Below are 13,620 nucleotides of genomic sequence, written 5' to 3'. Positions count from 1 at the left end.
TTATACTGAGCTACTTCCATCCATCCATCCATTTTCTACTGGGCAGGTCGCGGGGGCAGCAGCCTAAGCAGGAAAGCCCAGACTCCCCTCTCCCCGGCCACTTCATCCAGCTCTTCCCGGGGGATCCTGAGGCGTTCCTGGGCCAGCTGGGAAATATAGTCTCTCCAGAGTGTCCTGGGTCTTCCCCGGGGCCTCCTACCGGTGGGACGTGCCCTGAACACCTCACCAGGGAGGCGTCCAGGAGGTGAGATGCCCAAGCCACCTCATTTGGCTCTTCTCAACATGGAGGAGCAGCGGCTCTGCTCCGAGCTCCTCCCAGATGACTGAGCTTCTCACCCTATCTCTAAGGGAGAGCCCAGCCACCCTACAAAGGCAGCTCATTTCGACCGCTTGTACCAGTGATCTTGTTCTTTCGGTCACTACCCAAAGCCTGTGACCATAGGTGAAGGTAGGAATGAAGATCGACCGTTAAATTGAGAGCTTTGCCTTTCGACTCAGCTCCCTCTTCACCACGACAGATCGGTGTAGAGTCCGCATCACTGCAGATGCCACACCGATCCACCTGTCGATCTCCCACTCCATCCTTTCGTCACTCGTGAACAAGACCCTGAGGAACTTAAACTCCTCCACTTGAGAGGGCACGATCTGGAGAGGGCACTCCACCCTTTTCCGGCTGACAACCACGGCCTTGGATTTGGAGGTGCTGATTATCATCCCGGCCACTTCACACTCAGCTGCGAACCAATCCAGTGAGAGCTGAAAGTCGTGGCCTGATGAAGCCCACAGGACCACATCATCAAAAGCGGCGACCCAATCATGAGGTCACCAAACTGGACCCCCTCAATGTCCTGGCTGCACCTAGAAATTCTGTCCATAAAAGTTATGAACAGAATCAATGACAAAGGGCAGCCCTGGCGGAGTCCAACCCTCACTGGAAACGAGTCGGACTTACTGCCGGCAATACAGACCATGCTCCCACACTGGTCGTACAGAGAACGGACGGCCAGTATCAGGGGGTCCGATACCCCACACTCCTGGAGAATCCCCCACAGGACTCCCCGAAAGACACGGTCAAATGCCTTCTCCAGGTCCACAAAGCACATGTGGACTGGTTGGGCAAACTCCCATGCACCCTCAACGACCCTGCCAAGAGTCCAGAGCTGGTCCACAGTTCCACGACCAAGACAAAAACCGCATTTCTCCCCCTGGATCTGAGGTTCGACTATCCGGCGGACCCTCCTCTCGAGTACCCCCGAAATAGACCTTACCAGGGAGGCTGAGGAGTGTGATCCCCCTATAGTTGGAACACACTCTCCAGTCCCCGTTTTTTAAAAGAGGGACCACCACCCCGGTCTGCCAGTCCAGAGGCACTGCCACCGATGTCCACGCAATGTCATGTCAACCATGACAGCCCCACAACATCCAGGGACTTAAGAAAACTCTGGGCAGATCTCATCCACCCCCGGGGCCCTGCCACTAAGGAGCTTTTTGACCACCTCAGCAACCTCAGCCCCAGAGATGGGAGAGCCCACTCCCGAGTCCCCAGGCCCTGCTTCCTCACCGGAAGGCATGTCGGTGGGATTGAGGAGCTCTTCGAAGTATTCCTTCCACCAATTCACAATGTCCCGAGTCAAGGTCAGTAGCGCACCGTCCCCACCATACACAGTGTTGACAGAGTACTGCTTCCCCCTCCTGAGACACTGGATGGTGGTCCAGAAACTCTTCGAAGCCATCCGGAAGTCGTTCTCCATGGACTCACCGAACTCATCCCATGCCCGGGTTTTTGCCTCGGTGATCACCGTAGCTGCACTCCAGTTGGCCTGCCGATACCTGTCTGCTGCCTCCGGAGTCCCACAGGCCAAGAAGGCCCGATAGGACTCCTTCTTCAGCTTTACGGCATCCCTCACCGCCGGTGTCCACCAATGGGTTTGGATGTTGCTGCCACGACAGGCACCGACCACCTTAGGGCCACAGCATCGATCGACCGCCTCAACAACGGAGGCACGGAACATGGCCCACTCGGACTCAACGTCCCCTGCTTCCCCCGGCACATGGTCAAAGCTCTCCCAGAGGTGGGAGTTGAAGCTCCCTCTGACGGGAGACTCTGCCAGTTGACTGGGAGACTCTACCTGTTTGGACCATAGGCACAAACAACAGGCAGGATCCGTCCCCCCCAAGGCGAAGGGAGGTTACCCTCTTGTCCACCGGGGTAAAATCCAACGTACAGGCACTGAGCCGGGTGGGCAATAAGTATTGCCACCCCTGCCCGCGACTCTCACCAGTGGCAACTCCAGAGTGGAAGAGAGTCCAACCCCTCTCAAGAAGACTGGTTCCGGAGCCCATGCTATGTGTCGAGGTAAAGCCAACTATATCTAGACAAAACTTCTCAACCTCGCACACCAGCTCCGGCTCCTTCCCCATCAGAGAGGTGACATCCCGGTCATCGGCTGCCACCTAACTCACATTGCGCCCGACCCCTTTGGCCCCTCCTATGGATGGTGAGCCCATGGGAAGGAGGTCCCACATTGCCTCTTCAGGCTGTGCCTGGCCGGGCCCCATGGGTAAAGGCCCGGTCACCAGGCGCTCACCATCGAGCCCCATCCCCTGGCCTGGCTTCAGGGGGGGACCTCGGTCACCCGCGTCCGAGTGAGGGAAACTTTGGACCATTTATGTCTTTCATCATAAGGGGTCTAGTGAGCTACACATTGTGTGGTCCCTACCCTAGGACCTGTTTGCCATGGGAGACCCTACCAGGGGCATAAAGCCCCCGACAACTGAGCTCCTAGGATCCTTGGGACACGCAAACCCCTCCACCACAATAAGGTGGTAGCTCAGGGAGCTACTTACGATTCGATACACCAGGCAACATACAGTATATGTATACAGTTTAGTCAGTCTAAATTTACAAACCTTCCTCACTGAGCATGCAGTCACTGAGCAACACCTCTGTAAAGATGGTGTCTTTTTGGAAGGTCCTGGCCAGCACAGAGCAGGTATCTATAGACAGGCTCTGTCCACTCAGATCCAGTCTGGAGCCCTGAGCTGCCCTGCTCTCCTGGAGCTGAGCCACGACACTCTCCTGAGGCTCCACACCTCCCTCCTTACACAGACGCAGGTATGTTCGCCTAAAATCCTCCATAGTGAGTCACAAGTCTCTTCCTGTCATCTGAGAGGTGGAAAGCTGTCTTCACGTCTTCCTTCTTTCATCTGGGACTTACTCTGTTTACTGGAGAAGAACAGAATGATTTGCAGACTGAAATGAAACAATAGAGAAATGGGTTATTTTGAACCTTCAGGTCATTTCAAGCATTAAGCCAAAATTTCCCTCGTAGTGTTATATTGTGAGGATTTGGTGCTTTTCTTTGACTCATGATTGTAAAATGAATATCTTTCTGTTATGGATTGTTGGTTGGGCAAAAAAAAACATTTGATGACATCACCTTGGGCTCTAAAAATTGTGATTTCTAACTATCTCACAACAATTTAGGGACCAAAAGTTTAATATGTGACATTTCATAAAACACATTTCAAACAAATTTACAAAACACTACAACATTTCCAAAAAACACTTCAAGATTTCCTAGTGTTTTTAGGAAATGTTACATTGTGGAGGGAAATGTTGAAGTGTTTTGGAGTGAAGTGTTTGGGAATTATTGTTTTGTTTTTGGGAAACAAAGTGTTTTCTGAAATGTTGTTGTGTTTTGACCCATCATATGTAGCCCTGTTACTGAACAATGTTTACTAAACGTGTGAATCCTGCAAAAATGACAATGTATTTTATAGGACACTTATGCTACCGTTTAAATGGTTCCATAGGCCTGGCCTACACAGATCTGCTAGCAGCTCATCACCATCACTGAGTGAGTGAAAGTGGATACTGAAGGACTGCAGACAGACCAAATTGAAAAAACAGTAGTAACATGAATCTGCTGTCTTTGTGAGGCCAAACTGCATACAACTTGTGTGCGCATGTGTGTGTGTGTGTGTAGATACTTTCATAATAATAATGAATACTGCATTAACCTACCAACAGGACAGTTTCTGAATACAATACATGGATGCTTAATCATGGAATGACTTTTTTAGGCACTGTCAGTGTGTAATCTGGAAATGTTCAAACCTAAGTTCCACTCATTCACTAAAATAATTTGGCTGTTAGCATCAATGAAAAATATCTCATACATTGAAAAATCGAAACTAATTACTGCAAATAACAACTGGTGCAGACTGTGCAAGTGCTCCACTATGACAAACACAATAAAAACTGCAGCAGTTTAGAGTGCACCATGCTTTCAACAAAAACGCATATGTAGAAATATAAAGATGAAAATCCAGCCAACAACACTAGAACCACTCCTTCAATTCGGCATCATCCAACCTAAGAACCAGAACATATTAAAAGAGAATCAAACTTCAAGAACTGTTAGCTGGTTGGCGTGAGCAAGCAGCATGACACAAAAGCATGAAATTTATTCAAATAAATGGTACTTGGTGAAACCATATGTATGCCGAATCAAAATATGGCTTATATTTATATAGAAAACGTTTTGCGTTCTATCTTAAAAACTATGCAACTTGGTGATAACAGAGCTAAATGTTATTGTCAAATTTTGAATGGGAGTATCGCGTACGTCAAAGGCTCGTACAGGGCTATCAAATGGTTAACCGACGTGAAAATAACGGAAGTCTTTAGGATTCTGCCTTTAACAAATTACTAACATAATTTAAGACAACAAACTCCACTAACCTCGGCAACTTCTCGACAAATACCTTCTGGACAGTTGTTGCAGAAAGCACAGCTGACAGGCAAAGGAAGCCAAGCTACAAAGTAACTAGGAAGTGCATTTCGGCGCAAAGGATTTTGGTCAGTGTAGTTTCGAAAACGTAAGCCTTTTTCAGCCAGCTACCCTCAAACTACTAGCAAAAACTAAACGTTACCAATTTTAATCAGCCAGCGTGTCACAGAGGACAGAAATAGTTAAGGTCTTTTAGTAGTAATGACATTTTCGTCGTGTTATTTTGGTTTGGGGCCCAAATTAGAAATAAATATAAATGTGTTGAACCAGCAGATGGCGAAATACAAGCACTGCTTGCTTAGTCGCAGTTGGCAATTACACGAGTAGAAGAAGAAGTGTATCCGCCGAAGAAGAGTAAAACAAGCATGGCAGGGAACATAAGCAACACTGCAGCTCCTATAACTAGTTCTTTGACTAAATTACACTCCTTAAATGGATTGTTTGCGATATATAAGAAACAAGGGCCGACATCGGCAGATGTGTTAAACACACTCAAAGAAGTTTTACTCAAAGGTAATTCAGCAGGGACCGACATTAGGAAATGAGTCTGCTGTCATTGGAGCAGTGGAGCATGTTTGGTTTGAAGCTAGCAGTAACATGTTGTGTGTAAATGGTGTGTTTCAGAGGCTGGGGTAAAAAACCCGAACCCGCGGAAGAGGAAGAAGCAGAGCCTGAAGATGGGGCACGGAGGGACGCTGGACAGTGCTGCCAGTGGGGTGCTGGGTAAGAGGGGTGATCCATTTAAATACAAGTGGTGGTCCATGTGTGACTGTTGTCATTTCTGCCCTGGCTGGTTAGTAGTGGAGCTGGTATTTAAAGAAGATTCCACCCAAACAATTAAAAGAATAGTTTGTTTTTTAAAAAGTGGGGTTGCATGAGGTGCTTATCCATGGACAGTACATTACATACATCAGAGGTCAGACAGCACACCCTCAGTTTGGAGAAGCAGACTGGAGTCTGACACTGAAGCTAAGCATTGTACTGCTGTGGAGAGGGGACACAGCAAAACCTGTTTAAACCATCCAAAAAAGCCCCACCAAAAAAAAAATCAATATCAGTTTAAGTGTATTATTTAACATTATACTTTATTTAACATTATAACATGATTGTTTTAAACGTTATTATAACAATAGTTTGTGTTACTTTATTTTAGCTACTGTATTTGTAACTGCAGTGTATTTCATAATTTTGTATTTTAGTAGTTCACACTAATTTAGAGGACATTTCAAACTATTGAGATAGATATTGTGTATGACACTATAGACAAGAAAAATCATATTATTTTAAAGCCATATTGCCCAGCCCTAGTGTAAACTATATTGGTGATTATTGAGATTTTACTGCTTTACCTTTCCTTCAGACAGTCAGTTTCAATTAACAGCTTTGGTCCATGCTCTTGTAAAAGCAACCAGGCTCCATTGAGAAAAATAGTGGGTTAACATAGCTGAACACAGGAGCTGTAGGTCTGCCGCTGTGTAGATTACTTTGCTAGTTTGTTATTGTGTGATTTTGGTGAATCTAAACTAGCCATTTTAAGTACATCACAAAAAAATTCAGTGATGGAAGCAGCCGTAGACCAGCAGCTCCTGTATTCAGCAATATTAAATCAGTGTTTGTCTCAGTGGAATCTGGTGTTTAATTTTTCCATCAGATATCACTGTTTAACATTAAAGTAAAGCAGTGAAAATACTCTCAATATAGCATGCATGTAAGCTTATCTTTTTGATTTCTTTAGGTGCATTTTTTTTAGGTGGCTCAACAATGTTTTGTCACTGGCCCCCATTTACAGCAGCAGATTGGTAAGCTACCATGTTGGACTCTAGCCTGCTTCTCCAAACTGGAGACATGCTGACTCTCATCTACCACATGTAATACACTAATTAATGATATTTACCTCATACAACCCCACTTCAAAAAATCTAAACTCTCCCTTTAAACTGTGATGAAACATTACCTTGTGACATTTCTCTGCAAGGGCAGAGATTGATTTACTAGTTGGTATGTATATGGTGAAGGTGACTAAAGATAGGAAGCAAGCAAGCATGTTCATGAGAGAAAATCAAGTGTGTATCTTTCTAGGTTTGTCCTTCTAATACAGAATTTCTGCTACTTGTTTCTATACCTACTCCACGGCTCAGCAAGGAAACACTGTGGAAACACAGAGTGGATTTGGTCCTAAAAAGACTGTAACACTGGAAGAAAAACTTAGGATTTGTGTAACTCATAGGGCTGAAGTCTCATAAGGTTTGGCTGAACTTAAGAATTCCTTTTTATACAGAACAAAGACTGTGGGTTTTGCCCTCCATTGCTTTTGAAAGGGATCTCTCTCTCTCTCAGCAGCAATTATGGACAGAATGAATAATTACAGTCAGCACTAAGGCTGTAATGAAATCATCAGGATGATGTTTGCTCAGTGTCAGCTGTAATGAACATTTCCACTTCTCGGGGAGGTTTTGCTAACATTGTCTATATTGTCTTTTTCAGTTGTTGGTGTTGGGAACGGCACAAAGATGCTCAGTAAAATGTTGGCTGGTTCTAAGGTGAGTTTGTTGGCACCTATTTAAACATTATAAGTCAGCTGATAACAAAGTCATAAAGAGTTACATTAACAAAGCAGAGAAATTGTTCTTCTCAAACAGAATTTGTGTGTTTCCAGTATGAGGATTCAGTTAATAATAATACAACACAAAACAAGGTTTCTAGCATTTTTTCCTCTGTTAAAGGGTGTTTTGGGTTGTTTTCCCTTATCCGCTGTTAGAGTCCAAGGACAGAGAGATGTCATATGCTGTAAAGCCCAATGATGCAAATTGTGATTTGTGATATTGGGCTTTATAAATAAAATTGAATTGAACTACACAAATGTAATGAAAGCTGTATCACAGATTTTATCTTACTATATGATGTGTTAAACTAAAACATTAAGATAGATTAAGACAGGAAATACAGTTCTCATGAGAATAAAATATATGTTATTTCAAGAATACTTAAAAATGAGGTCTTTTTTAATTGTTAAGCTGGTTTTTATCCCATTGTTAGTCTGAACAGCGTTAACATATTCAATCAAAGTGGTATTTTAAACATGTGTACATTAAGGATGACACATTTTATTTTAAAAAAAATCTGTTTGCTATGTGCTGCTGGCTGTAACTGTCTCACTCAATACTGGACCGATTTCACAAAGCTATTGTTCTGATGAGTCACTTTGACACTAAAAAAAAACGGGGAAAACAGGGTCCAGGTTAGAAAATACCAAAATTCTCCTTGAATGCCTGAGGTACATTTCACTGAGGACAGTACATCGTTTGACCAAAAATAACTCTTGCTCCTGTTGGAGTTTGGAATTTTTTGGTTTAGAATGAGCAGCATACCTGTGGAAGTGATCATTAATGCACAGAGACAATAAAGTCATTTGTCCTGCTTGTTTTTCAGAAATATGTTGCTGTTGGGGAACTGGGCAAAGCAACAGATACTCTTGATGCCACTGGCAGTGTGACTCTGGAGAAAGGCTTTGGTAAGTATTGAAGTACTAATGATGCCATGTCATCCAAACAGTTCATCCCAGTCAGCTGTCTAATCTACCAAAGCATGCCTCTTTTCTTTCAGCAGATTTTGTCTCTATTTTACAAGCTGATGTCTCTATGATTTTTTGCCCACAGAGCACATTACCAGGTTAGACATTGAGGAGAAACTGAAAGCTTTCACTGGTGACATCATGCAAGTTCCTCCACTGTGAGTAAAGCGTGCAGTCTGACAAATTCAACTCATCCCAATAATATCTGTGTATGTTAAAGTACTTTTAGAGGTTTTGATTCGCAAATCTAATTGGTAGAAAGCCTAGAAATGTAATTTGCATGAATATTCGTGCTTGAAAACATCATGGAGCCTCCATGAAGTTTCTAATCACAGGAGAAAACAGACCCTAGGGCAAGTACAACAAATGCAGCATTTCAGCAGAGCCTTATTTCACTATTGTTACATTAAGAGTAAAAGAAACACCCAAATACTGATGCTAAATGTAAAGGGACTTAATTTATTATGTTTAACAGCCACAGTTAAAGATTTCTCAAAAAAATGCTGTATATCTAAGCAAGTACAACAGTTGCTTTGCTGTAACACACATTCATACGGAGCAAATTAAATGGCCAAACCAATAAATCAGTCAACCTCTAATACATATAATAGACCCTGTTCTTTTATAAAATTTACATATTATCGTTTACATATTTTGGACGAGACACAGTGATGTGACTGCTTTCTATGAATATCCATCTAAAATGATAGATCAGCGCAGCATCAGGTAATAGTCAGCATTTTCAATTAGGCATCACTCGATTCATCGTTTCAGGCAGAATGGCAACAAGGCATGGGGGGGGGTCTTGTTTATTTTATTGTTTGTTTTTTGAGAGTACTAGAATAAAGAACTAACCTAAAATATGTATCCATAGTTTTACAGAGTAATTAAGCTACCAGTAACCTTAAAAGTATTTTTTGACTCAGTTATTAGAATTACAGAGGCCTAATAAAAAACTCTTTTCAGCTCCCTCTGGTCTCTGGTCTCTGAGCACATAAATGGTCCATCTGCTGCTGTTTCTATTGTGATGCAGTGAACTTTGCTGCCTCTAGAGGTCTCTATCAGAGCTCCAGACTTGTGTTGTACAATCTGTCACTTCTTGCTGTGAGGAGGCTTTCCTGCCAGTTGCCGTTCATGAAGCCAAACAGCCTAAAGCTGCAACATTTCACATTGAGGGAAATGGGAAGACTGACAGTGTCTCTCTGTGGTATAGAATGGATGGATTGATGTAATTTATACACCCTGTTCACAGTGCAGCATAATACTTTTCAGTTAAACGTGCTGTATGTGACTCAGGGGAAAGATAGTTGATTGTTGAGTCTTATTTCCAGAAAAATGTTGATGCTTTGGATGTTTGGGTTAGTGGCAGTGGCGTCATTATGTTGGTGGGCCTGCGTGTTTGGAAGGTTTTTTTTTTTCTTTTTTTTTTTAAATCACCCAAAATGGGAAAAAAAGAAAAAATCACCAAAAATATTAATGTTAATAATGTTAGTATTTTTTCCTCTACAGAGCTCCAGGCTAAACCCCCAGTGACCTCAGTGATTAATTGGTTTTCCATCATTTCAGCTACTCTGCACTCAAAAAAGATGGCCAGCGTCTGTCGGTGCTGCTGATGAAAGGTCACAAGGTTGAGGCCAAACCAGCCAGACCAGTCACTGTGTACAACCTGACCCTGCAGGACTTCACACCTCCTCTCTTCACTCTGGGTTAGCATACACTGCATAATGGAGTGTTTCTGTCTTCCTCTGCAGAATACTGACCTCTGACTCGCTGGTATTTATAACTGCATTTTGGATGTGACCTCCTGCTGTTTCCATATTTTTAAATTACACATTCAAACCAGCAATTAAAATGGTTTTGCTTCTATAACAGATATCGAGTGTGGAGGTGGATTTTATGTCAGGAGCTTAGTGGATGACCTGGGGAAAGGTGAGATTCACTCATCAGCATGTTTAATGGAAAGGTGAATAAAGTGAAGTAGCCAATCAGAGATGCACCCTGCTGACACATGAGAATAATGACAGTCTTTGTGTTGCAGCTCTGTCGTCATGTGCTCATGTGAAGGAACTGACCCGCACTAAGCAGGGTCAGTTCACCCTGGAGGAGCACGCCTTACCGGAAGAGCAGTGGACTCTGGAGTACATCCTGCGCTCTCTGCAGCCCTGCCCAGAGTCCGAGCAGGCTGCCAACTGTACACAGCCGCCAGAGGCTAACACCTGAAGAACACCTGAGAACAGTTGAGGAGCAGGACCCAGAGTGAAAAGATGGAGTTGCTGTTGGTTAGTCAGGACTCACCAGTGAAGAGAACATCCTGTCTAAACATTGTCACGTTCTCCGGGATGTTTTCAGGTGTGCTGATGAGCAGATGAACTGTGATGGAATGAGACAAATGTCAAAACTATGATTGTTTCTCTCTGGACTCACTGGACCAGTGAAACCACTCCACACTTTATGCCTGATTTCTCCTCCACATTCTAGTGAATTCCATCTGGTCTCTGCCTCGCCTGCTTTTTACGTTTTACTTACATTTGTAAAAAATTCCAGATTGTCTAACAGCCCCACCCCAGCCTCTGTCTGCACCCACTCAGATTGTTCTTATAATAATGTAATGTAGAATGTAGAGCTAGGTAATAGAAACACTATACACATCTGTCAAAATTTAACCCTTTAAAAGCTGGAGCGGCATCACTTTTCTTGTGCTGCTTTGAGACACCTTTCACAGTTATTTAAATCTTTGAACTCTGAGCAAATATCTGAGCAAGTAGGTGTGATTTCTTTCAAAAACATGAGGAAAAAAACAATAAGCAACTTGGTAAGAAATATTACACAAATTACAAGAAATTAGTCGATTTACAAGATTATTTTTAAAAATGCAAGGGAAAAAATGTATTGGTAAGGGGAGGTTGGAAAAGATAGACTTAAAAAAAAAAGAATCTTGTAACAGAATTATTATAATGATTCTAATTCTGTAACATGATTTCGTGTTTTTTTTAATCTAATTTTTCTGTCTTTTTCGCTTCTATTTTTTTTTTGTTCGGGTTTTTAATTTTGTTTTACTAATTTTCAGGTAATTTTCTTGTACTTCTTACTAATTTCGTATTACTTTTTGGGTCATTTCTTTAGCTGCACATCACCTTCTTCCCATGTTTTGAAAGAAATTAAACTAACTTGATCAGGTTTCAATGGGAAAAAAATAATTTCCACTTTATAAAAATAAATGATGCAATTTTTAATTTTTAAATCTTTAAATTCTAACATAAAACAGACAGAAAGTGTATATTAAACAAAACCTGGAGAAAAACATTCCACTCTGCAGGATTGATCATGATTCATGCTGAAAAGTTTATTTTTTGTCAAAAGGAGTTTTATGATAACATTGTCCTCATTTAGGTTGTCTCATATGAAACACTGGCAATTACCTTCTGTTGCCATGCTGGAAAAAAACCAACAAATGTGGGTGAAATATGTATTACAAGGTTTACCTGGAGGTTTATTTGTGGAAATGCTCCAAACAGAGCTCTTAATACAGACACCTAAAATATGAATAAGTGCTATTTCTGTTCTTCCAGTTCAGTGTGGAGCTGTTTCTTTCTCTGAAGCTGTTGTTGCATCAGCAGTTGTGTGTTCGTACAGCATGATTCAGATTAAAGAAATAATCAAGTGAAATGTTCAAGTACGCCTTATGGTTAAATGCTTCACTTATACACCCAAAACTGTTCTTATATCATTCAGAGTGTTTTCTGGTCATGAAGGAACTATTTTTATTTCTTCCTCCTTTTTTTTTTTAAAGAGGAATCTCTGTTGTCTTACCTGCCCATTACTACACTGGCTGATGGCTGATAGATTATAAACTCACAAGTTCATCTTAGTTTTATAAATCTGGGAGATGGATTGCCTTGATAAAGGTAAGTAAATAAATAAACTACTAGTTTCAATGTATGTTCATTTTATTATTTATTAAAACTTTACTTCTGTTGACTTAATTTTGTGAAGTTATTGCAATTAAAAAATGATAAGTGACTTAATTTATTCTTTGCAAGTTACAACTTCAGTTTTGAAGTAAACCAAGTTAGTCTGGCTTAACTGAACAGTTTTGTGTATTTCACAAGTTGGCTGAAGCTTAATTGAGAAAAAATACTGGTGATGAAGTGGTTAAGAATGTGATATCTTAAGTAAAGTCAAAGAGAAATATTTAATCTATATAATATTTTTTAAAGATTTTTTTAAGGCTTTTAAATGTTTGATTGTATAATTTTATTTCCTCAAACACTGGTCTTGTCTTAAGATGCTCAGAATGACATTTTGTTAAAATGAAAATTATCCTGCAAACTAATCCTCCTTTGCTGTGCTTACTTAATCTGTCAAATGCAAATGAGTCAATACAGTTAAGTCAGACTAACTTGGTTTGATTAAGTTACTGTCACAAAAAAAGATAATTTTACTTGTCATGTTTTTAAGTTGACTTTACAAAATAAGGTAAATCAATATCTGTTAAGGAAACCTAACAAATACAAAGTAAACAGCATAAGAATAGTATGCTTACCTTTTTCAAGGCAATTGGTTTTCTAGACTGTTTTAAGATCAGCTTGTCAGATTTTATATTGTAAAGTGTTAAGTGTGCAAATATATATATATACATATATATATATATATATATATATATATATGTAGTTATACACTGTAAAATCTGACTGGTTGATTTAACTTGAAAAGTCTTGGAAACAAATTATCTTTAAACATTTAAGTAAATATAACTATTGGTCTTATTTATGGTTTACTTTATATCTAATTAAGTTTGCTTAAAATTTTGTTATATTTACTTGATTTTATGAAGTTTTTAACAACTTAAACATGACTAGTTAAAATCAATCTTTCTAAGTTTTAGCAACTACAGTAAACCAAGTTCATCATGTTATACATCTGTATTCTCCTGGGTTAAAATTACTCAATATTTTTTGTATTTTCTTAAACTTGTTAACGAAACAGATCTCCTGACTTCATCTGCAAAATCCTCTTTGTCATGATCAAGTTCAGTCAGACTAACTTGGTTTACTGGAGTTGCTAACAATAATTACAAAGTGATTTTACTTGTCATTTTTAAGTTGCAACAACTTGACAAAATGAAACAAGTCAACTTAACAATTACATATAAAGTAAACTTCAATTAAGAGTTATATTTACTTTTCTTTTTCAGGGCAAGCGGTTTCCAATATTATTTTAAGTAAGATCAATTTGTCAGATTTTGCAGTGTAG

General features: G+C 40.8%; 2 protein-coding genes across 3 annotated transcripts in view; one reads left to right on the top strand and one right to left on the bottom strand.

The window, feature by feature from the left end:
- The window catches only part of lrrc45 (leucine rich repeat containing 45), a 36,372-nt gene extending 31,493 nt beyond the window's left edge, over positions 1–4,879 (bottom strand). The window contains exons 1-2 of one of the 2 annotated variants that reach the window (XM_088069835.1): positions 4,748–4,879; positions 2,911–3,226 (exon numbers count right to left, since the gene is read on the bottom strand). In XM_088069835.1, the coding sequence (XP_087925961.1) occupies positions 2,911–3,139 (229 nt within the window). In that variant the 5' untranslated portion in view covers positions 3,140–3,226; positions 4,748–4,879. Of the gene's footprint in view, positions 1–2,910; positions 4,409–4,747 lie in introns of those variants that run through there. The other variant, XM_088069836.1, reaches the window with a different exon arrangement.
- Positions 4,880–5,097: 218 nt separating this feature from the next.
- On the top strand, positions 5,098–12,040 carry trub1 (TruB pseudouridine (psi) synthase family member 1). The gene is made up of 8 exons (XM_042508267.2): positions 5,098–5,309; positions 5,421–5,519; positions 7,281–7,336; positions 8,226–8,307; positions 8,453–8,525; positions 9,934–10,073; positions 10,240–10,296; positions 10,406–12,040. Exons 1-8 carry the CDS (start codon positions 5,162–5,164, stop codon positions 10,585–10,587), a joined length of 837 nt encoding a protein of 278 aa, XP_042364201.1. The 5' UTR covers positions 5,098–5,161; the 3' UTR covers positions 10,588–12,040.
- The last annotated feature ends 1,580 nt before the right edge of the window (positions 12,041–13,620 follow it).

The sequence above is a fragment of the Plectropomus leopardus genome, chromosome 19 (genome assembly GCF_026936395.1).
Source record: "Plectropomus leopardus strain MGB_pleo_1.0 chromosome 19, ASM2693639v1, whole genome shotgun sequence".
NCBI classification, from domain to species: domain Eukaryota; kingdom Metazoa; phylum Chordata; class Actinopteri; order Perciformes; family Serranidae; genus Plectropomus; species Plectropomus leopardus.
Note: the sequence above shows the minus strand (reverse complement) of the source record. Positions and strands in the feature narration are given on the sequence as shown.

Bases quoted from the DNA above. Each gene is read 5' to 3' on its own strand.
- trub1 (XM_042508267.2), top strand. From the start codon at position 5,162: ATGGCAGGGAACATAAGCAACACTGCAGCTCCTATAACTAGTTCTTTG. The intron at 5,310-5,420 runs GTAATTCAGCAG...GGTGTGTTTCAG, and splicing joins CAAAGAAGTTTTACTCAAAG to AGGCTGGGGTAAAAAACCCG. The intron at 8,308-8,452 runs GTAAGTATTGAA...TTTTGCCCACAG, and splicing joins GACTCTGGAGAAAGGCTTTG to AGCACATTACCAGGTTAGAC.